We start from the raw sequence: 25,152 nt of genomic DNA on the forward strand, positions 1-25,152 counted from the left end.
AAAATAATAGCATATATAATTTCTGACATTTAACAATATAGATGGCGCAATCCAATGCTAACAAAAGTGGTCCAGTGGTTATTACTAGGCTAGGGGACCGGGGAGAGGTAGTCACACATTCCCTACGAGTGACAAAATATTGGAAGTTGTCTCTTCGGTCATTTGGTTAGAAAGAAATATTCGAATCTTATCAGCATCATATTCGATGTTGGTTAATAAGGTGGTTGTCAGTTACCTCGTTTTTATTTTGTTTATTTTATAGGCCATTAAACAAGTTACTAGCTAGAGCCATACATTAACATTTCAGGAGTAAAAATAAGTTAATCGAAAGAAATTTGGACAACCTGTAAGTATCTCATATGCTCTAGGCCTATAGATACTTATTTTATCCATGGTAAGCCGCACTCTATGAGAAGGTGTGAAGAGAAAGACAAAGAGAAGTCGTCTTATAAACTAAACCGATATACGTTCTCTTTTGTACCTTTCTTATTGTCCTCAATATGCTGCCGGTGTGTGTACGCTTACAGGAGGAATTAGGTTTAGAACTCAAATAAATTTTATGGAATTTTAAACTCCAGTTATTGATTGGCTCTCCGATAAAGAACGACCTTCAAGATCTTTATTTTAACGGGTTTATTTTATTTTTCTTGTTGACCAAAGGTCATTTATTCCGTATTCGTTTCAATACAGTGCGACGACATAAATAATAATAATAATAATACATAATACACAATCTCATCTCATATCGCAACCCTAATATCATCATCAAAATGTTTGACAAACATTTGGAGTTGGTTTATTGCAGCCAGTTTATGACGCAGTTGAAGACATTTATTTCTAACACTAGATAAAATACTAAACCACCCCGGATAATACTTATTTTATCGTATAAAAGTGTGCGCTGTATAGCTTAATGTTAATGTGAACATGTTGAAATAAAAGAAATAAGAGAACCATGGAACAAGTCATACAACCGATATTACAAACTCACTATCCCATGTACTACTATGTCCAGTACAGGTAGGCCTACTGTACTAATCAATTTTTTAATTCATTTTATATTGGTCTAATTCATATAAAAATTAAATAAGAAAATCTTTGTTAATACACCTGTAGTTAAAAATACATAAACCATATTTAAAACAATAGAAAAGAGGCTCGACCAAAAACTGCAAAAGATCAAATTGTAAGCCTAGAAAGTAAGTAAATGAGATTGTTCGCACGTCGTTATGGCTTTTCCAGCAACGTGTCTTTTGTGCAATCTCGTGTACCCTTCAGGAATTTCATAAAATCTACAAACAAAACAAATTACAAAGATTTACTTACTAAATTCTACATAACCCTGCATAAACGAACGTTTTTCTCAAAATTACATTATATTATTACCCCAGTACTTTTTATCAAACACATATGGAAACGTACTCCCATAACTAGTAATCAGCGCAAAATTGTGCTTTAACCATACCAGGTACTCATTTGTACACCTGGTTGCAGGAGAGACGCAAGTAAAGTGTCTTGCCAAGAAAATAATTCTCCATGGTCTTGCCTAAGGGTACAATCGTGCAAATACATTATGATTGTTTAGAAACCGTTTGAGTCAATAGATTACAGAAGGGTACATTAATTCAAGGTATGACAAGACGCAAGTACCTTCTGTAGACAATCCTACTTACTGCACACAAGAGAATTGGCGATTCAAACTTGCTATTGGTTCAGCCGCGACCAATTACAAGAAAAAAAAAAACAGATGAAAACCGTGAGGCCCAATGCTTGTATAACTTAGATATGAAGTAGGCGTCACTTACCTGATCCTCCTGTTCCTGCCTTTGCCTGGTTCGCAAACGCCTTATTTGTGTGTTTTCGGTTAGATTCCAAAATAATATATCTAGATCACCAAAATGAATAATACATTCAATAAATCTAAGATAATAAGAGTATTTAAGAATATAATTTTTACAAATATTATGCAAGAATTATACGAAACTATCCTCGACACAAACCCGCGTGTTCACTTTACCTTGCCGCAACTTGCAAATGATAGCTTCGCAAATCTTGTAGAACTTTCACAGCATTATTGAATCTACTTCTAAGCTTTTCGCATTTTTGCTTCAAAACTAAAACAAAAACATTAATAAAGGAATGAAAAAAATACAGTGATATTAACGCATTCCATAGACATTTTTATTAACATAATTCATAAGAGGAGTCCTCAATAATGTAAGGTCTCAATCACTAGCTCCGTCTCAATCACTAGCCCACTCGCATTTCAAGTCGTAATTCAACAAAAATATTTATATTTGTATCAATTTAAAATGCAAAGGCAGAGTTACCACCAATGCGTTTTTTAGGCACAGAAACAAGTTAAGATCCAATAGAAGAAGAAGGTATATACCATATTCCTTGATCGAAGGTCCAGATTGAATTGTCTCAATAAAGTCCTTATGTGCAGGACAAAGCATTTGGTAGAACATGTTGTAACCTTTAAACAAGTAGTAATATTAGTACAGTATATTTATTTGATTATTATTCTACAAATCACATTCAAAAATACAACTGAATTGATTATGATTTGCATAAAAGATGGAATAAAACATTGAATTCAATATTAATATAAATGATAGACGAACGAGTAGGCCTACTGTACCAGGCTAACTTACCAGAACTCGGTTGGTTGATTCCTAATGCTGAATCGAAGGCGTATAGAATAGCACTCTGGGCACCACTGCCTCCAGAATACTAGGAATTAGGTTATGTAAATATAAATTATTATTTAAAATAACAATTGTTTTGGTAACAATGACTGAATTTTAATTGATAACAACATATTAAAAGCAACAATTGGCAGACGCCTTAGTTATAGGATAATGGGGAAAAAACCGAGTAGAAAAACAAGTAGACAATGTAAATGTACGTCATCATATTAATAAGCTACTGTATTGCAATAATATTGGTTTTTCTCTCCATTGTTGAAAGGATATTTTTGGATATAATAAAACCACTTGAATTTTAATGACAGATTAAACAAAGGTTGTGATTTTAATATTAATGAATACAATATGACTTTGCAATGCATATGTATGGTACGAACCGATTTAGGTTCGGTACTAACACCTTCATAGATGAGACCTTTCAAACCATTTGACTTGAATGCGTCACAGTCCCACCTACATTTAGAAAAAAACGATATTCTTTTGATTTAATTGTAGATTTAATCATTATACTGATTATAATATATAATATAAAAATTCACTATGATCATGATGCTTGATAATGGGAAAACGGTGATCATAATTAATTATTATTTAATGTAAACGTTAATGTTAAATATACAGTACAGTAGTTTGGATGAAGATAATAACAACACAAACACAATAATAATGATGTTAAGATAGCGATGATGAACATTAAGTTGAAGATGTTTATGACAATCATGAGGCGATGAACTACGATCACTTTACCCATTAATGTATGGCCGAAGCACATTGTAAAAAACATTTGGACGACATCGTTCTAAAAGAAAGAAAATAATTAGGCCTACTTCAAATTATACTATTTTGTTTCAGTCTTTGTATATAGGCCTATTGTAGGCCATATTCAAAAGCATTTTTTATACCATCTCCAATATCTCCTACCATGAATTCTCCTGAGGGTGCCATCAACACGCGATATAGACGATGCCATTATTCCCAAACAGTCAGTTAGTACTTCGTTTTCTTCTTCATTTACAGCCTTACGAAATACAATAAAAAAACAATTACTAGTAGTAAACTTTCAGTCACCTTAAAACAAAAACATATTGTTCTTGAGTAATTTCAGTTCTGATACACAAAATTGCTGACTGGGTTTATGTTCTATAGTATATTATTATCAAAGTATATTCTTCCATTTGTTCGACACAATCTTGATTAATTCATACGTCATGTCTACATTTATTTAGATTTGTTTTGAGAGTACAAAAAGAAGATGAGTTATACCTTTTGAGCTCTTACTATTGCACATAACCCTGACGCAGCTTCAAGTTCCATTTGCAAACCCACCATGAAGAACCACGACTCGTCCTCTCCTGCCCGCAAATTTATAATAGTTTTGACATTACTGAAACAAAATTCAAATTATGAAAATGATTATTAGAGAACGATATCAGACCAGTGACGACAGTGATCAAAACCATATACTAAATCTTAATTTTGCACTTCAATACACCCTGAGGTAAATCTTAATTAAGTAATCAATTAATATCCAACTATAAATATATACGTACTTAAGCTCGAGTTTTCCATTTGGATCTAGAAGTCTCCAGTTATTTAAAACAAACGTGTAATGCCTCATTGCCGGCTCGATCCCTAGTCTTTCTGAAATTCCACACACAGGCACTGCTAGGTTTCGTGGAACTGTCTAAAATATAAATTATTCGGTTTTAGTGATAAAATAAAATAGAAATATTAATGCACACAACTTCCATGTTTGTATTTTGAGAACTTACGTATGTGTTCCTTGTAAATTTTAATAAAATTAAAGTAAAGTTAATACATTATCATGGTTTTTGCTTGGACCAATATAGGACGCAACGCAAATGATTGTTGATTTGCCAATATGTATGTACGTAGTAGAAGAACCAAGTTGTTTTACTATGAATAGTTTATTTTAATTCACTGTTTACTATCCACTTCAGTTCGTTAAAAATATAGACATATGATCCTTACCGATACAATATCTTTTTCGCCTTTCATCCACACGTAACCATGCAACACAGCCGTCAAACATGTATGGGCAAACCGCAGTTCATTGTGGGATTGGAGAAGCTCATGATGTAAAAACGGCATCTAAAACAAGGCAAACACGGAAAAATTAATTCTATAAATTGAAATAGATTTTTTTTAGAAACAAATACAAAACAACACATTGTAAACGTAAAGTGTGTTACCTTATTGACTTCATCTCTAAGTGTAGCACTTTCAATAAGATCTTTTAGATTTTTTGCAAGTTCTTCCCAAATACTAAACTTCTGTGGTAGAGATTGCTTTAAAAAAAAAGAAAAATACATTAATCAACGTGTACAACAAATAAACATTGTGGTATTATCTATATATACATTTACGTAAGGGTAAAATTCGATAAATCGCCCGTTAAATATATAGTTGGTTATAATAATAATAAAACGGAGACTCGTTCACAACAAAATCGTGGTATACACTGAAAAATATACCCGCCGCATACAATAAAACGAGAATGCTTCGCTTTACCTATCTCCTTGACATCATAGCAACTTCAGTCACCATACCTTATTTGGTACTTAGCGAAACTAATTGACTGAAATTGATGGGAACTTTGGAATCATCATCACCATCAACGCTGCCAACACCATCATTACCACCAACATCATCAATTACCATCGCCAACGCCACAACGTACATGTGTGGTCGAAAGATATTCATGAGTTTTCAAATGAATGTAGGCCTAAAGTTACCATTCTGGTTACTATGAACCGTTAAGAAAGCTTTCGATTTGTAAAAACCTAGGACCTAAGTTTCGTCATCCTTATTCCTGCGCTTGCGGGGACATTTGGATCTCGATAAAGTTTGACGAATCATTGGTCCTTGCTGGCGACGTAGGTCGAAAGATCCTTAACAATAATAATAATAATAATATTAATAATAATTACCAGTGGGTTCTCAACAACAAATCCTAATTCTGGGGAAATTCCGAATCTTTCGAGACTTTCGGCGCATTCTTGAAAGTATCTGTTTGTTTTTCCTTCATCCAGCAAGTCATCCATGTTTTTAGGGTCATAGCCTAGGGCCATAGCCTATAACAATTATTTTCTGGAAATTTTTGGAAAACAAAAACAGATATGAGCGTAGGCAGATTGCAAAAGACGAGCATGGAACACTTTCGTATTCAACCAATAATATCTCAATAATAGTAATACAAAAATAGTTTTAAGTTCAGCACCTCTACTTACACCTCTTAACATCAGTCTGGGTATCACCAAGGCAATCTAACAACAGGATGCTGAGCTTCGGAGATCAAAGAGTTTATCTGTGGCTGCGACACGATCAGTTCCAAACCCTTTTATAATAACAGGCACTGAGCGCCGCGGAGAAGTTCATAATAAAAGGAGACGGAATAAATTACATAATAATGTATTTAATTTAATTTATTTAAATTGATATTTACGTCCGAGGTAAAGAAAACCTGTCCAAACAACGATCACGATAAAAGATTAAAGCACATGGGCCAATAGCGACAATCAAAGCGCACACGGTGTTCCATACAGATTACGTTATTGAACGCTTTGGTGGCGGCCGCTTCGAACGTAATTTTGTCGTAGCCAGACATAATATCAAATGGCGAGCTCACTGTGTCCTGTTGGATTGCCTTGGAATCACGTCCTATTTACAGGCCTAACCACGTACCCTAAAATACCAGTTATACACGGTGGATCGTCTATAACGGCCTCGTAGGTATATTATTAACACACCGTGTTAAATAGAACAGTCAATATTTCAACTCATGAACATTCATTATTGTAAACTAATCAATGGCAACAAAACAATCACATACTATTAGGGCTACTGTATTATCTACCCGCAGCCTTCCAACGTTCTTCGCTTCTTCTCTTCTTCAATATTGGAACATTAAACCCGTCTGTTTGTGATCGAATCAAACTATATCGCGACTTAATAACCAAAAGGTCAATTTAATAATAGTAATCACTCGATCAATACACGTTCATTGTTGCATTAAAACAAAATTACCGCATACGTATGGCGCGCCAAATGCCATTTTGAGGCTTGGGAGCAGCAAAACTTGCAGATAAATTATTTATAACACAAATTAAAAACTTTGAAATTATTTATTAACAACTTTCTTAAAACTGCTTAATTTAAGCATACAATTTGAAACAAAGAAAACTAAGCATGCTTTGTTATTCATCTGAGGTCATGATAAATTAGGTTTGCTTTAAGTTAAAAACATTATCTATTAGATATTACGAATACATTATTAAAATACCATTATAAAATTATATACAACGTATATAATGTGTTACAAATCAAATATAGTTATAAGAGCTAGCATCTAACACAAATACCACTGAACATAATATATACAATGACTAAAGAAAAACCTAGTTTTAACATAACAAAAGGCAATTACCAAGTATAATTATTATACAGTAGTAACTCTGGATTAATTATTTATTAGAATAATTTCATATTATGTAGGCATATTACTGATAACATTGCATTTATTATTTTAAAATTTGTATTAAATTTGTTTTTTTTCCTTAAAACTGCAGAGTTTAAAAAATTAAATTCTCAATTATATTATATAGTACATTTCTACAAATATTTTTTTTTTAAATATACTACTGATTGGTAATATTATATACCTTTTTTTTTTCTATCAGTTCATCATTTGCATAATCATTTATTTTTATTTAGTAATCGACACTAATGAGTAAACAAACCAAAAATAAACAGAAGAAACTATACTATAAAAAGTTTGAACTAAAACTTTAAGAACTTGTGTATACTAAAAACACAACTTCAAAACAAAATCTGAAGTGTGTCACCATACATGTCTATGTGTACAGTGCTATTTGTTGTTGCAAACTATATATAAAGAATAGTTATACAAATAATAAACAAAAATAAAAGCATGCAAGGAAAGCTGGTAAGCTTTTTAAAAACAAAGGCAAGCATTTCATATAATATTCATTCTAACCAAAAATAGTTAGGTAAGGTTAAATAGGCATTTAGGAATAGTAGTAGATTCTGTTGAAAAGTACAATATTTGTAAACAATATTGATATCATTTTCAAGATAACTTTCATTTTTGAAATATGTGCTTACTTTCTCCAAGAGATATTCAAAAGTGAGTCATTCTACAAAAATGTTATCGCATAATTGACTGTTTATTATATAGTTTTGCAAGCAAAGAAATCCTTTAATGGGGATAGTAAGTGTTTGATAACAGGAACGCTCCAAGCTCGGCCTAAAAGTCGTTGACGTGCTACTCTGCCCATGTTACTTACATCCGTGTAGTGTTCGGGAAAACCAAACAGTCTGTCAAAAAGTACCACATAACAGTTAATGTGGTCAAGTTATAAGTTGTAAGCTTTGCTTTGAGAGTTGTATTATGGAATTTCAGATTATTAATTCAGAGATATAGTCAATAATAGTTAATTCTTTTAAACTTGTCTTGCTTATTATTTAAAAGATTTACATCAATATGTGAATTCAGACGGATGATTTGTCTATTTCAGTCAAACAATATTCAATAATAAAACTAGATTTAAACTCATCACCATGCACATGACGATTTTGTACCTGTACCTACCTCTCCATTTCAGTACACCAAAGGCCATCTTCTTTTCCGTTCATTAGAACCGGTAACACCTTCTCTTTACTTTGTTTAATTGAGTTCGATTTTGTTGTAATTGTCCGGATTTTCTTAAACTTAAATATTATGAACAAGTGTTGGAGTTAGCTGGATTATTTAGGGAGTTAGCTGGAGTATTTAGAGAGTTAGCTGGAGTATTTAGGGAGTTAGCTGGAGTATTTAGGAAGTTAGAGAGTATTTAGACAGTTCTATTTCCGGATTAATTTAAGTAATGGAATATATACACTTAAAATTTAGTCTTGATCATATTCACCACTCACACTTAAGATAATGCTTAAGTTAAGCTTACCCTCAAAGTCAATAAAACGCAAGAGAATTACTTATTAAGGAAAATAGCATGAGAGAGTTATGAAATTACAAATGCAGTCACATACCTGCGCCTGTCTATTGCAGTTTGGTTCCAGACATTCTTGTAAGCTCAGTGAGTGGTCACCTGTAGCCACATTAGGCCTGAGCAGGTCACAATAAGAATAAGTTAAAAGTAAATAAAAATATCAAATAAATATTGTTTGTAGAAATTTACTAACTACTATTCTTTGTGTAAAACGAAAATTAAAAGTGTGTTTAATTTTGTGCTTAATATTTGTGATCAATATTTATTTGTTTACACAGTTCTACACTAACCTTTCCATTCCTGGAAGGTTACCCCAGAAATATCTTGCCCGATGAGCAGGGCTCAGATCCTTCGCATCCACAATTACAGGATTACACTGTGGTCAAGTCACAAATAAAAAAAAAACATTCAATCATGTATGGAAAATTATTAAATAAATATTTTGTTTTGTCTTTATATAGCAATGTATTCTTTTAAAGCTGTGAGAATTTCTCATTTAAGTTCATAGTTATTAGTTAAAATAAGCAAAAGAAATAAGAAACAAAAAAATAATAATATATAGCAATATTTTTAACTTAACAGGTTTAAAGCTTGTTCAATTGTGAGAATTTCTCATTTCCATTCATAGTTATTAGTTAGCCTACAATAAGTATAAGAAATAAAAAGCTATAAAAAAAAACCAACAGCCTGCCAATGTAGGCCTACAATGTGCATGATATTGAGAATGTAAAGTATGTTAGTATATATACCTCAAGAAACCGTGAAATGTCCATCTTATCAGAATGCTCCATGAAACAAACATTCTCAAGAAACCAAAAGAAAGGTCGTTTGTCACCCTCTGCTGGTTTAGCGTAAGTCAGAATGCGTTGAAATTCAAAGAAGAGTCGACCAGTACCTTCTAAATAATTATTAAGTAAAATACAAATTACCTAAATAACAAATTTACAGGCACACATACAACTAAATCAAACACAATATTTTCAACTGGACTCCCTCTTTCAATAAATGCATAACTATTAGTATATGTACATAATGAAATGTATAATTACCAAACAGTCCTTTCCTGGCAGGGTTAACGATGGACAGGTCATTACATGGACTGCCTCCCATCACAAGATCAAATGGACCCCATTCTTCAACCTGTACACAAACAATTCAAAGAAATTAACAAGTTCAAGATAACAATAAAACAGCGAGTTTGAAGAACACGCACCTGTTTTTTTGTTATGTTTTTCACGTCCCCAACATGCACAATATCTTCCGCATGACGAACGGTGGACACTTTGATAGCGTCTTCGTTCACTTCCGATGCAATGTAACATTTGATTTGGAATCCAAGCTCTTTCAATGCAAGTAGTCCTGTCAAAAATACATTAAAATTGCACTATTTACAACATTGAAGGATAGATTTGGAGAGGAAGTGTTGCAACACTGGACACTTGTTTTTGTTTTTTTATAAAAATTGTTTATTAATAGCAATTCATTGGAAATAAGCAGTTGAATGTGTCACCTGGTATGTTTTCTCAATATTTTCACACCAATCATTATCTTAAAAGGTGTTATATGGTCGACTAATTTTTATCAACATAATAAATGTTGATAGTAAATATGCCTAGCATACAATCCAACTAAATAACATTTTAAAATGCCAGTAGCAACTTGCACAACATTTTAGTGCATCAACAATTCTTACCTGTGGCAATGCCATCAAAAAGTGCAAGCACCCTGATCGGTTGACGATCCTTTATTAGAGGCGCCACATACGACTTGAATGGTTCAAAATCTTGCACACGGTCATTCTTAAACATCTCCATCAATCTTTTGGGCCAATTATCCCGTCGAGTAAGCAATCGGCTTTTAACGTTTTGACAGCACATGTAGCAAATCCACTTGTCCTTCTTGATTGCCTTAGTGTAATAATATACATTTTTAGTAGTAGGTTCAAATAAATTTCTTGCTGCAGTGCCAAACAATAAACTTATAAAACCATACAAACAAATTGCTTTAAGCAGGGGTTTTTCCTCCAATTTTATGAATCTATTCTTTTCTTTATCGTTTGTTTTTACTTTTTCATACGCTACCTCTTTCAATGTGTTACTGCTGTCTAATAGCTTAACACAATTAAAGCAGAAAGACCTGTAACAAGCATCGTCACTGCATAACAGTAGCTCCTTACCAGCACTGCAAACACAGCAATATGACTAAAAGATAAATGAACATGTACAGTAAATACAACAAAGATCAAACAACATCACTTTCCAACAATGTCAGATTTGGTAGATTTTATAGATTGGTAATATATTGTTGTTAAAACTGTTCAGCTAAATGAATCAAATAGCCTAATATATGCATACTGTTTAGGCCCTATAAACTCCTCACCTGGTAACCATCATTATCAAAAAGATATGTTGTCTCTAAAAATTCGACCTGTAATTAAAATATTTTGAATAGTTTGAAAACATCGCACACGTACATATTAATGAATGATTTAACATAAAGAATTATAGTTTGAATACATTTGCATATTTGTAGTCATTGAATATGAATTACAATGCATACAAAAGTGATCATGTGACAACATAATGAATTGACCAATTATCTGGCAATCTGAAGTCCAGTTAACATAATAGGGAGAAGATGAGTCTTTTCATGATAAATAAATAGTGTGCACTGAGTATACATATTGTTGTATGTTACTTCTTAGGAATATACTTACTGTACAACATTCACATAGTCCTCCAATGAACAGAGGATGGACATCATTCACATTACATGATCCACAAGCAATGCACATATCTATAAGATAATAAATGACAGAAATAAAAAGTAGGCCTACTGTATTTATCAAGTTACCAATATTATTTGCAAAACTCTATACTATAAATTTATTTATCATTAAAAAAACAAATATAAGTCGCATATCAATCTACAGCCATATATACAGTCAGAGTTGTAAACTGACTTGCAAGCGCCATGTTACCAAACCAAGTTGGTCAACTGACTTGCAAGTGCCATGTTACCAAACTAAGTTGGTCAATGACTTGCAAGCGCCATGTTGTTACCAAACCAAGTTAGATCTGACTTTCAAGCGCCATGTTGTTACCAAACCAAGTTAGATCTGACTTGCAAGCGCCATGTTGTTACCAAACCAAGTTGGTCAACTGACTTGCAAGAGCCATGCTTTTACCAAACCCAATTTAGATCTGACTTGCAAGCGCCATGTTGTTACCAAACCAAGTTGGTCAACTGACTTGCAAGAGCCATGCTGTTACCAAACCAAGTTAGATCTGACTTGCAAGCGCCATGTTGTTACAAAACCAAGTTGGTCAACTGAATTGCAAGTTTGTTGTTACCAAACTAAGCCTTATTTTGTAACATTAGCCGGTATATTAAAGATGTATTGTCCCCCAAAATCATGAAAAATAAAGATTTTTAAAATCGGACTTTGAATAGGCCATTTTGCAGTTTTAATGAAGTTGTTCACTTCCATAAGAAAAAAAACGGGGGAAAAAAATTATTTCACCTATAAAAAGACAAAATAAACAGTTAAATTACCCAAAAACTCATTGTCTTCCAGACAATTTGACCATTTTTTGCTTTAAATTACATTTTTCTCAGGTAAATACATTTTTTTCAGACCCAATTTTTTGTGAGAGTGAATAACTATTATGTGACATTAAAATAACATATTCAACAAAAAAATTTAAAAAAATATTTTTTTAGGGGGACAATATATCTTTAATGGTCACATGAGATTTAACATTGAAATGTGATTGCAAATCAAACAATCTTACCTTCTAATTTTAGTTTCCCACTCTTTACCTTCTCAATCATTTCATCTAAGAAAAGAAAGTAAAATGATAACTTTTATTTCTACTAAAATGTAAACACTAATTCTTATGTTCTACAAAAGTGTTACCTTCAACTGAAACAAGGTCATATACAATAGCTGCAGTCGCAGCAGCTATAGTGATTCTTTATTTAAAATATGAAAGTATACTTATGTGAAATATTTCAATTTGCGTATGAAAATCATTGATGATTCTCAAACTTTTGTTTAATCTGTTACATTTATTTCGAATACTTTTCTTACCTCTACTAGTGATCTTAGGAGGACTCTTTTTCGGGACAGTTGTAGTAGATGGTGTGGTGGGATTCCATGAAAATTGTGGTAGCTGCTTTTCCTCTGAAAATAATTAATGTATTAGAATTATTTAGTAGTAACTTATTCATAGATATCAATAACAAATCAAATAAAAACATACAATACTATACCTGGTTACAATAATAAAAAACATAAATTTTAATATAGTTCAAGAAAAAGACAATTAAAAAACAACTGTACCTTGAGGTGGCACTATGGCATCAACTCCTTGAGGTTGAAAGCCTCCATTTGCCCAATCAATTAACTCAGAATTTAGAGCCTCGTCTTCGTTAATGCTTTCCTGCCTGGTAAGCGGTCGTTCAGTAAATTTATAACGATATTCTTTCTTTGCTCGTGCAGCACAAACCTAGAAATGAGGTAGAAACATCTAACAGAATTTCTAAATTCATACAGTCAATCAAACTAACAAATGGTGATGTGTCATGTCATTTTTCATTGATTCATATCTATACAGTATTACTAACTTACTGCTACTATACTGTATATACACATTTACCATTCTGATTACATAGTATATATTGGTCTTTATTACAATATTCATCATATAATATAAAGTAGCCAGAGTATTTACATAATTGATAGAGCATTATAAAAATATAAAACATCAAAGAAACCATACTATACATAAAAATAAAATTTTTAATGTCGTATTCAGTATTTTATCCTTAATATTATAAACAAGCTAAACAAGATAAGAGTGGGTATTGTATGTGTATGTCTACGTTCTGTTACTACTGTACCTTTAATGCCTGGTACACTGCTTTCTGATAAAGTTTAAACTTCTTGGAATATGAGGGTTGGTAATGGTTACCAAACATACCAAAGGAAAAAATGTCATCAACTTTTACCTTAAAACAATAACAAAATAAAAGAATTCCTAATTTAGATTTAAAACATTATTTTCTCAATAACATAGATAAAATATTGTTTAGGAAGGAGCCAGTGCCGGAAAAGGCTACAAGCATGAATGCAAACAGCTTAAAAAAACAACATTACACTGTTTCATTATATAGGGTTACACACAAATACTGAAAAAATACACAAAAGCAAACTAAATTGAAATGTATAGTATACAAAACTTACATGAGAATACTTTCCATCGCCAAACCACTTGATCCATCTCGAACCTGGCGAGGGCAGTATATCACTATTTGGGATGCGAAAGACAACCAAGGCTGGCCAATAAGGATAGCTTTTAATCTTTCCCCAGACCAAGTCTCCAATCATAAACTGATCCTGGAAATTGAAAGAAAATACTAATGAAACATAACTGAATAGGCATACTACTGTATATGAAAATCTTAATGTTCGTATTTTTAGGAATATATTTTGTAAATCAGCTCTTTCATCTGTATTAATACCATTTTAACAGGTATAAAAATAAAGGGCAGGGAGTCTTCAACAACATGACTGTATTTGTTGATAAATATTATTAGCATATAAATAAAGATATATTATAAAAACCCCAAAAATCAGAAAAAGAATTTTTTTATTGTGTATACACAGTCAAATCTTTGTGTTTCTCTAGTTGTATTCATCTGTACATGTTTAATTGTTCATATTTACCATTTTCTCAAAATCTTTGTCTTGATGAAATTCCTTCTGCATAGTTCTTTTAACAGATTTCTAATTTAATTGAAAGAAAATAAAAAATTGTTTTATGGTGGTTAAGACTGTTGACAGAACGGTACACCACTAACTAACTCAGTAATATACATCTGGGATCATTTGAAGTTGTGCTTCTTAGCCTCTTTTTTTTAAACAGATTTTTTCAGGAGTATGTGCCTGTATTAATTAATAAGTTCCTTACCTCAGACTTCTTCTTGACAGAGCTTACTTCATTAGAGCCAGAGTCTGGCTTAAAAGTTGCTTGGTACTTGTCAACTGTTTTTGGTTTTTGTCGTAAACTTTGCTCCCATCCATTGACACCACGACTTTCAAAATTCTAAAAAACACACAAGTTAAATAATGTGTCATAAACTGTACTGACCTATGGGTAGACCTATAATTATAGAATATGATAACCTACATAGCAGCTTTCAAACACAATTTGGGCTCAAGGGCTGGTCAGAAGTCATGATGAGCAATGCACAAGATCATTATAGATTTTTAAAATGACACTGTATTACAAAATATTCCTTTTTTAACTTACACCTTCTGCATGGCTGCTTTTTTCGGCAATTGTCTGTGGAAAATGTTCATTTTGTATAATCATATCTGGCGATACAGTTTCTGCTGTACTAGGTTCATTGCTTTTAGTTTCACCAAATTCTGCCATTTCTTCAACACTCTTCTTCTCTCTTGACTTTTCATCAAAAGCTTCCAAGTTGCAGGACAATGCTTCCTTTAGAGCACTTTTTATTTTCTCGTATCTGTCATTTTTGCTTTTTTTATGTCTTTGAGACCTCTTTTCAACCAATTCTGTATCTAGTTTCCTCTTAGTCTTTCCTTTCCTTGTGTTGTCAGAAAAAGATGCAATGATACACTCTCTTTGAGAATCTAATGATTCTGACCGGTTTGTGGTCTCTTCGTGTTTAATGCTGCCATCATCATCATGATTCAAATCATCAATCTTTAGCTCTCCCGTGGTCAAGGCTGTGTCAGATATTTTACCATAATCGCTTGATTCTTCAAGAGATTCATTTGGTAAACAATTAAAGAGCTTACCAATGATGATATGTTTTTTTGTTGTATTGTTCTATAATGGAAAATAAGAAACATTGTTAATGAGTTCTTTAGTTTTATTAGGAATTCTCTTATTGTTATTTTAAGGACAGTTTATTTAGAACAGGCTTCCTGGACTGGAGACAATGGGATTTTTGGTTGAATTTAACTGTATAATTTTGTCTTTTTATAAGTAACAAACTTAGTTTTTAAGTTTATTTTGCTATGAAATTAACTTGATTAAAACTGCCAAATTACCTATTCAAAGCCTTTTTTAAAATTAACCTTCCGATTTTCATGTTTTTGGGAGACATCTTTAAGGAAAAAAACAACATTGGAAAAATAGCAAGACGTGGACATATGGTATAGTGACATTTGACTACAATAATAAACAATTACAATAATTACCATAGTACTTCCGTTCTTTAGTAGTCTCTTTCTTCGTTTGGATAAATATTTATGCAAAGCTTTCTTTCTTTGAGTACTCCTCACCATAAAGTCACCAGAATTAACTGCAATATATTTATTCAAACTTTAATTTATACTATAATTTTTGCTTTTATATCATTATCTAAACACTTCTGTGTTCTTAATTGTTTTCATTTCAATTTTGTTTATTCTAAATTTCTTCCTAATGAAATGTGATACTACTGTATTACTGTAAATATTAAATTGAATTAATAAAACAAACAAACCAGATGCTTTATAAATAGGAATGGTCCTCCTTCTACTTGCATGTCTAACAGCAGACTTTTTTTGATAGTCACCTTCTTGTAAGTTTTCAAATTCTTGAGAAATTGGAGACACCATATGTTTTTTTCTTTGTATATCAACAGGCAAAGAAAGACGACTTTGTTTTTTAAAACTATCAGTAACTCGTTGAGAAGCTGGAGAGAAAGTCTTTTTCTGTGGTTGTTTGCTGGTAAATAGAATGCTATCAGGTTGGCTATGATCTATTACAGAATTACTTTCTGCCTTCTGGTGAGAGTTTTTCTTCTTTTTATTTCGCAGCTTCATCTTCCTTTTTTATAAGCAAAAAATATATGAAAGAATTTGTTGAAAAAAAACCAAAAGTTTTAAAACTACATTAATACAGGGTCAGCCACCAGTAGGGTTGGTAAAGGTTTCAACCTGACCACAGAAAGGTAGAGGCCTTTGACAATCTAATGGCTTGAACAGAGATCGTTCCATTTTTTAAAAAAAACGCACTACTTGCGGCTACATTACTGTAATAATAAAATAATTACTGCGACTTGTCATGTGGTCAGGGATCAGATGTGGCTTCGATTCCTTGGGGAAGACTTTTAAAAAATGAGTCTCTGTTTTATATAATATTATATGTATTTATTTATTTTTTCCTCCCCATATGGAGATATTTAAGAAGAGTGAATGATTATAATTATCAGGTTTTGTTGTTTCTATACTTATTAAACCGGTACACTGTAAACAAAAGTAACTTGAAGACTTTTCAAAATGGTGTTATTGTTTTCCGTTTTTACTAACTAACCATCGTCTTGATTGAGGACAAAGGTTAAGATGCCTTTACTCGCCATTTCCATTTTGTTATGCTTGTGTAAGGACCAGTCACAATGTGAATCAATTCTACTTAGACCCTATGTTACCACATCATACAGTAGACATACATAACAAGGTACTACGTTCCAAGTTCCAGTTATCTCGTATGTGTGCAAAGGCCTGTCTTTTTATCCCACCTCACCAGTCACCACCACCAGTACACCCAGTGTCAATCCGTTGGAAACACACGTGTCATGTGGTGGCTATAATCTAGCCTTACATAGATAATGGATGCCTATATACATATTAACAAGTTTACACATTCTATATTGCTATGTTTTTTCATCTTGCTACCCACATAATGAATTTCCTTAAGATCTTAATCTTATATTGAATTTTTTCTTACCACAATCGATTTCTACAAAACAATTTAGCCCAGCAAATGTACCGCGCATAGCACACAACAACAACCTGTAAAACATGTACGCTCCTTCTAGTACTATGATTATTGTGATGTTGTACCATCGCAAACGCCACCTGACATAGTTTGTACCTGTGGTGTTCGATTGGTACAATTTTTTATCCATCACAAAAACCGTATCCTATTATACACTGTTGCAGAGTCAGGTTGTTCCTAGGGGGTAATTATCCGGGGGATAGTTGTCCAGGGGGTAGTTGTCCTAAGGGGGTTGTTGTCCTAAGGGGGTAGTTGTCCGGGGGGTATTTGTCCGGGGGGTAGTTGTCCTAAAGGGGTAGTTGTCCAAGGGGGTAGTTGTCCTAAGGGGGTTGTTGTCCTAAGGTGGTGGTTGTCCGGGGGGTAGTTTTCCGGGGGGTAAATATCCAGGGGGTGAATATCCGGATACGCCCTTAGGACAACTACCCCTTTAGGACAACTACCCCCCGGACAAATACCCCTGGACAACTACCCCCTTAGGACAACAACCCCCTTAGGACAACTACCCCCTTAGGACAACTACCCCCTGGACAACTATCCCCCGGACAATTACCCCCTAGGAACAACCTGACTCTGCAACAGTGTATAATAGGTAGTTGACCGGGGGGTAGTTATCCTAAGGGGGTAGTTGTCCTAAGGGGGTAGTTGTCCTAAGGGGGTAGTTGTCCGGGGGGTTGTTATCCTAAGGGGGTAGTTGTCCGGGGAGTAGTTGTCCGGGGGGTAGTTGTCCTAAGGGGGTAGTTGTCCGGGTGGTAAACATCCGGGGGGTAACTGTCTAGGGGGTAGGTGTCCTAGAACCCACAAAAACAACAAATATTATCAGATTATATTAAATTATATCGTTATTAATACAAAAATGGATATCATCAAAATGATGATCCTTTCTCTGGGTTGAAAATTTTCGCAAACGCCACCTGAAATAGTTTGTACCTGTGGTGTTCGATTGGTACAATTGTTTTATGCATCACAAAAACAACAAATATTATAAAATTATATTAATTTAAATATCATTATTAATACAAAAATGGATATCATCAAAATGGTGATACTTTCTCTGGGTTGACAGTTTTCATAACCGTTGGCTTGAGTCCAGATTAATTAGTGTTCATTTTGGTATAATTGCGTTGTGTTTATCGCGAATTATAAGGGTCGACAATTTCGTTGTTTATTTTTGTAGTGTCACCTGAAAAGGGACATCTCTATTCAGGGCACACCCATATTAAGGGGACAATTTGTTGAGTCCCGAAAGTGTCCCCTTAATACATGGGTACACTTAGCAATCTTTAACTTGAGCAAACTCAGAGTTTAAGAAGACAACCTTGTAATCTAGCAAACTTTACCAATTTTTTTCCCAAACTTAAAGATGTATTGTCCCCCTGAAAAATTATTTTTTTTTCAATTTTTGTTGTTGAATATGCCATTTTAAAGTCACATATAGTTATTACCCGAAAGAACTGGAATTTATAGCAAAAAATGGTCAAATTGGCTGCCAGCCAATGGATTTTTGGTTGAATTTAACCATTTTTCATGTTATTTTATAAGTGAAAACATTATTTTTTCCGGTTTTTTTTCTACGGAAGTGATTCACACTTGATTAAAACTACAAAATAACCTATTCAAAGTCTGATTTAATTAATCTTCATTTTTCATGTTTGTGGGGGCAATACATCTTTAAAGTTTGTTCTATTATTTTATTTTTTATTGTTAGATAGCTAGCTAACCTGTTCTCTACCAGTTCCAGCCGAAGTTAGTCAACTGGTACACTAGCACACTTTGAAAAACTGTCTGAAAACAACACTTGGTCATTTTATTTAACAAAATGCGTCTCTGTTTTATATATGGATTATTTATTTTTGCGTCACCTCTCCAATTCTCCGCATATGGAAATATTTCAGAGCGGATGATTATAAATATAAAGTTTTGTTGTTCTATACTTATTAAACCGGTACACCGTAAACAAAAGTAACTCGACATTTGACAGGCTTTAAAGATCTTTCTTCTCTGTGTTGTTATACACGTATCTTAGCGATTAGTTACACAAATTTAATTGTTAAATTTCACCCAGTGTGACAAAGGTAAAAGAGCGTACTAAGAATAACAAAGCTAGGCCTAATGTCAATGTATTTGCTCCAGTGATTACCAGAATCAAATCGGTTTCAGATTATCAATTAATTTGGAAAGGAATGAGTTTTTTTTTTCTGTTTGCTGTTCTTTTACCAATATGTCATGGAGGTAAGATATTTAATTTAATTAAAATGTATTTATATTTTGGATTTCGCGACACATTGCCAAGGGTGCTAATATAGACTGACTAAGTTGACGATAAACTAAACTAAAATGAAATATAAACTAAATATCACGCCTGTCTCATGGCCTGTGTTCATAAACCTGAGGTCGTGCTTTCATACCATTTAAAAATGAGTGTTCTAAATACTTTCAGAGCACGCGCGATGATTAAAACTACTTCTTTACACGTATAAATAGTCTGAGTGTTTGTTGTGTATCATATCATATTGAGGGAACACAACAATAAGGCGCAATACATATTATGTTATCATCCTTTGAATCCGCGAGCGCCATGATATTTCGCTTTTTCTTTGCAAGCGTGTGTCCACATTAGAAAGAGAAGGTTTACGAACACAAACATATTAAGGAATATTCTTCATCACAAGCTTGAAAGATAGGCCAATGATTTGTTTAAAGATGTTCAGCGGAAGTTTACAAAACGTGACCAGTTCTTTGATATTCTTCAGCCCAATGATTACCTGTTCAATAACAATCTCGAATAGGATTAACAATGATATTTTACAGTTCATATCACAATTCAATGCGAAGTAAAAATAAATAAATAAAGGAACTTTGATGGTTTTAGAATTGTGGATCTGACTGTTGATCTTGGCTAAAAATACTTGTTTTTCTTCGCGTTTGGGTGACTATCTGGACAGAAACTGATATCTGATAAAGTTTGTAAAAAAACATACAATGGTTTTTAAGAGAAGATAATATTATTTCAAAAGCTATGGAAATAAAGTAGAACATTCTATTTACAATCGTGGATAAATTGTTTCATTTGTCCATGGTTCAACAAATAATTATAAGTTTAAAACTACAAAATAATATCAAGGTACAGTAGAATCTTTGTCACACTTATAAAGCTTGTTCCCACTAGGAATGACGTAAGCACAACGCTTTGACCAATCACACGCGATAGGTTATACGAAGCTGTCGCTTGTCATTGGTCAACTACATCTCGCGTTGCGTGTACGTCCTTGCTGTGGGATTGTAGGATGGGTAGTAATTAGTTTACTTATATTTATTTATATATCCTCATAGATTATAGTGACATTTATCATCAGTATATCATTGATTCCTACATGCTTCCTGAACCCTGCTCGTAAGTAATTATTTACAAATTCATGTCATATAAACTGTCTTCCTATAAGCTTCGTTAATCAAATCCAAATGTAGTCCATGTGGCCTTATTGACCTGTATATTATAGTACAGTACAATAGTAATAATGCAGACCTACCAACATGCTTGTTCTTTTGTAAGATCCATGCTGATTTGTTTGTTGGATAAATGTGGAATTGATTGATAAAACATGATGCATTATGCTTGGTTTCAAATAGTGACGCAGAGCAAGGACGTAAACGCAACTCAAGCGAGTTGACCAAAGACAAGCGACAGTTCGAATGATATTCACGATTGGTCAAATCACGTACGTTGCACTTACGTCCCTGCGCCGTCTCTAGTGGGAACCAAGCTTTTTATTAGAGTTTTGGTTTGGTTTTCCCACAAGTTCAATATTGCAAATGTTGGGGTTTTTGTGTTACTTTATGTTGTATATTAATGAAAGAAACAACACAAATGTATTATTTACACAATCAAATAATCAAATTGCTGTTTCCTTACCAATGAGGGTTGATAATATTCCCATAGGAGCAAATGAATTTTCCTGCTGGGATTATGGAACCGGGAACTACAAAGATCCAGACGACTGTACGAGCTATTATCAATGCCAAACTGATATGCAACACCTTTCATGTGGGTCATCACAACTTTACTTCGATGAGGCAATCAGTACTTGCAACTGGGCTTCAAGTGTATCTTGCACGTCAACTCCTGGGTCAACATTCACGTGTAGCGACAAACCACCAGGCTATAATTACTACGTTGATCCTGCAGACTGTACACAGTACTACACATGTAATTTAGTGCAGAATCAGTTAGCATGTGGTGCTGGTCTAGCTTTCAGTGAAACTTACGGCTATTGTGATTGGATTTATAATGTAGACGGATGCCCAGAGCCTACAGAAGCTGCAGCACAGACTACCACACAAGTACACACTACGTCTGAACAAACTACACCCGCTCAAACTACAGCATTAGATCAAACTGTATCGGAGCAAACTACGTTAGATCCGACTACATTAGAACAACAACCTACGCTCCAACCAACTACGATAGACAGTAATGAGATATTTTCATGTTGGGATCACCAAACTGGTTATTACACAGACCCTGACGACTGCACGCATTACTATCAATGTCAAGCAGAAACATCACATTTATCCTGTGGAACGTCATACTTTAATGAAGAAATCAACAACTGTGATCATTCTTTTAATGTGGACTGTACTCCTGATTCTGACACAACATTCACTTGTAATGGAAAACCAACTGGTTTAACTTACCACGTCGATCCGACTGATTGCACCAAGTATTACTCTTGTTATCTCGTTGAAATTCGTCATCCGTGTGCTGCTGGTTTAGGATTTAATGAAGTACTAGGAACCTGTGATTGGATTGACAACGTGCCAGCGTGTACTACTACTACTGTCGAAATGCAATCAACGATAGAAGAAACAACTACAGCAGCAAAACCAACAACATCTATAGATTCAACTACGGTAACACTAACAGCATCAGTGGATCCAACAACTGTAGCAGAATCTACATCATCAGGAGATCCAACTACAGTAGCACTATCAACATCAGAAGATCCAACTACAATAGCCCTAACAACATCAGAACAAACAACTGAAGCAGAACAAACAACATCAGAACAAACAACTGAAGCAGACCTAACAACATCAGAACAAACAACTGAATCAGAACCCACATCAGTAAATCCAACTACAGTGGCACTAACAACATCAGAAGATCCAACTACTGTAGCCCTAACAACATCAGAACAAACAACTGAAACAGAATCCACAACATCAGAAGATCCAACTACAGTAGCACTATCAACATCAGAAGATCCAACTACTGTAGCCCTAACAACATCAGAACAAACAACTGAAACAGAATCCACAACATCAGAAGATCCAACTACAGTAGCATTAACAACATCAGAACAAACAACTGAAGCAGAACCCACAACATCAGTAAATCCAACTACAGTAGCATTAACAACATCAGAACAAACAACTGAAACAGAACCCACGACATTAGTAAATCCAACTACAGTAGTACTAACAACATCAGAACAAACAACTGAAGAAGAACCCACAACATCAGAAGATTCAACTACAGTAGCACTAACAACATCAGAACAAACAACTGAAACAGAACCCACGACATCAGACCAAACAACTGAAGCAGAACCCACGACATCAGTAAATCCAACCACAGTAGCACTAACAACATCAGAACAAACAACTGAAGCACAACTATCAACATCAGAAGATCCAACTACAGTAGCACTAACAACATCAGAACAAACAACTGAAGCAGAACTAACAACATCAGTAAATCCAACTACAGTAGCATTAACAACATCAGAACAAACAACTGAAACAGAACCCACGACATTAGTAAATCCAACTACAGTAGTAACAACATCAGAACAAACAACTGAAGAAGAACCCACAACATCAGAAGATCCAACTACAGTAGCACTAACAACATCAGAACAAACAACTGAAACAGAACCCACGACATCAGACCAAACAACTGAAGCAGAACCCACGACATCAGTAAATCCAACTACAGTAGCACTAACAACATCAGAACAAACAACTGAAGCACAACTATCAACATCAGAAGATCCAACTACAGTAGCACTAACAACATCAGAACAAACAACTGAAGCAGAACCCACAACATCAGTAAATCCAACTACAGTAGTACTAACAACATCAGAACAAACAACTGAAGCAGAAATAACAACATCAGTAAATCCAACTACAGTAGCACTAACAACATCAGAACTAACAACTGAAGCAGAACTAACAACATCAGGAGATCCAACTACAATAACACTAACAACCTCAGAACAAACAACTGAAACAGAACTAACAACATCAGAAGATTCAACTACAGTAGCACTAACAACATCAGAACAAACAACTGAAGCAGAACTAACAACATCAGGAGATCCAACTACAATAACACTAACAACCTCAGAACAAACAACTGAAGCAGAACTAACAACATCAGTAAATCCAACTACAGTAGTACTAACAACATCAGAACAAACAACTGAAGAAGAACCCACAACATCAGAAGATTCAACTACAGTAGTACTAACAACATCAGAACAAACAACTGAAACAGAACTAACATCAGTAGATCCAACTACAGTAGCACTAACAACATCGAAACAAACAACTGAAGCAGAACTAACAACATCGGAAGATTCAACTACAGTAGCACTGACAACATCAGAACAAACAACTGAAGCAGAACTAACAACATCAGGAGATCCAACTACAATAACACTAACAACCTCAGAACAAACAACTGAAGCAGAACTAACAACATCAGTAAATCCAACAACAGTAGTACTAACAACATCAGAACAAACAACTGAAGAAGAACCCACAACATCAGAAGATTCAACTACAGTAGTACTAACAACATCAGAACAAACAACTGAAACAGAACTAACATCAGTAGATCCAACTACAGTAGCACTAACAACATCGAAACAAACAACTGAAGCAGAACTAACAACATCGGAAGATTCAACTACAGTAGCACTGACAACATCAGAACAAACAACTGAAGCAGAACCCACAACATCAGAAGATTCAACTACAGTAGCACTAACAACATCAGAACAAACAACTGAAACAGAACCCACAACATCAGGAGATCCAACTACAGTAGCACTAACAACCTCAGAACAAACAACTGAAGCAGAACTAACAACATCAGTAAATCCAACTACAGTAGCACTAACAACATCGGAACAAACAACTGAAACAGAACTAACATCAGTAAATCCAACTACAGTAGCACTAACAACATCGGAACAAACAACTGAAACAGAACTAACATCAGTAAATCCAACTACAGTAGCACTAACAACATCGGAAGATCCAACTACAGTAGCACTGACAACATCAGAACAAACAACTGAAGCAGAACCCACAACATCAGAAGATCCAACTACAGTAGCACTAACAACATCAGAACAAACAACTGAAACAGAACTAACATCAGTAGATCCAACTACAGTGGCACTAACAACATCAGAACAAACAACTGAAGCAGAACTAACAACATCAGAAGATTCAACTACAGTAGCACTAACAACATCAGAACAAACAACTGAAACAGAACAAACATCAGTAAATCCAACTACAGTAGCACTAACAACATCA

General features: G+C 34.0%; 2 protein-coding genes across 2 annotated transcripts; both read right to left on the reverse strand.

Moving 5' to 3' along the window:
• Window positions 1-646: 646 nt before the first annotated feature.
• LOC144840298 (indoleamine 2,3-dioxygenase 2-like) lies at window positions 647-6,694 on the reverse strand. The gene is made up of 14 exons (XM_078696076.1): window positions 6,565-6,694; window positions 5,663-5,822; window positions 4,925-5,020; window positions 4,704-4,823; window positions 4,262-4,395; window positions 3,975-4,095; window positions 3,633-3,729; window positions 3,459-3,510; window positions 3,089-3,164; window positions 2,658-2,736; window positions 2,393-2,479; window positions 2,018-2,114; window positions 1,806-1,885; window positions 647-1,292 (listed from the first exon to the last, which is right to left on the reverse strand). The coding sequence occupies exons 2-14, from the start codon at window positions 5,801-5,803 to the stop codon at window positions 1,228-1,230; spliced, it is 1,245 nt and encodes a 414-aa protein (XP_078552202.1). The 5' UTR covers window positions 5,804-5,822; window positions 6,565-6,694; the 3' UTR covers window positions 647-1,227.
• Window positions 6,695-7,412: 718 nt separating this feature from the next.
• Window positions 7,413-16,586, reverse strand: LOC144839356 (DNA (cytosine-5)-methyltransferase 3C-like). The gene is made up of 21 exons (XM_078694672.1): window positions 16,265-16,586; window positions 15,978-16,081; window positions 15,058-15,603; window positions 14,716-14,850; window positions 14,472-14,531; window positions 13,989-14,141; window positions 13,646-13,753; window positions 13,086-13,251; window positions 12,834-12,926; window positions 12,535-12,579; window positions 11,457-11,536; window positions 11,120-11,167; window positions 10,822-10,941; window positions 10,434-10,647; window positions 9,954-10,099; window positions 9,790-9,880; window positions 9,490-9,638; window positions 9,031-9,116; window positions 8,781-8,856; window positions 8,344-8,462; window positions 7,413-8,069 (listed from the first exon to the last, which is right to left on the reverse strand). Exons 1-21 carry the CDS (start codon window positions 16,584-16,586, stop codon window positions 7,922-7,924), a joined length of 3,009 nt encoding a protein of 1,002 aa, XP_078550798.1. The 3' UTR covers window positions 7,413-7,921.
• Between the last annotated feature and the right edge of the window lie 8,566 nt (window positions 16,587-25,152).

Source organism: Antedon bifida, chromosome 4, assembly GCF_963402885.1.
Source record: "Antedon bifida chromosome 4, ecAntBifi1.1, whole genome shotgun sequence".
Lineage (NCBI taxonomy): Eukaryota > Metazoa > Echinodermata > Crinoidea > Comatulida > Antedonidae > Antedon > Antedon bifida.

Excerpts from the sequence above, each read along its gene's own strand:
- LOC144840298 (XM_078696076.1), bottom strand. The coding sequence starts at position 5,803 with ATGGCCCTAGGCTATGACCCTAAAAACATGGATGACTTGCTGGATGAA. Across the intron at positions 5,021-5,662 it reads TTGTTGTTGAGAACCCACTG|CAATCTCTACCACAGAAGTT; the intron begins GTAATTATTATT and ends TTTTTTTTAAAG. Across the intron at positions 3,511-3,632 it reads CACCCTCAGGAGAATTCATG|AACGATGTCGTCCAAATGTT; the intron begins GTAGGAGATATT and ends TCTTTCTTTTAG.
- LOC144839356 (XM_078694672.1), bottom strand. The coding sequence starts at position 16,586 with ATGAAGCTGCGAAATAAAAAGAAGAAAAACTCTCACCAGAAGGCAGAA. Across the intron at positions 9,117-9,489 it reads ACATTTCACGGTTTCTTGAG|TGTAATCCTGTAATTGTGGA; the intron begins GTATATATACTA and ends ACTTGACCACAG. Across the intron at positions 8,070-8,343 it reads TGGTGTACTGAAATGGAGAG|ACTGTTTGGTTTTCCCGAAC; the intron begins GTAGGTACAGGT and ends ACTTTTTGACAG.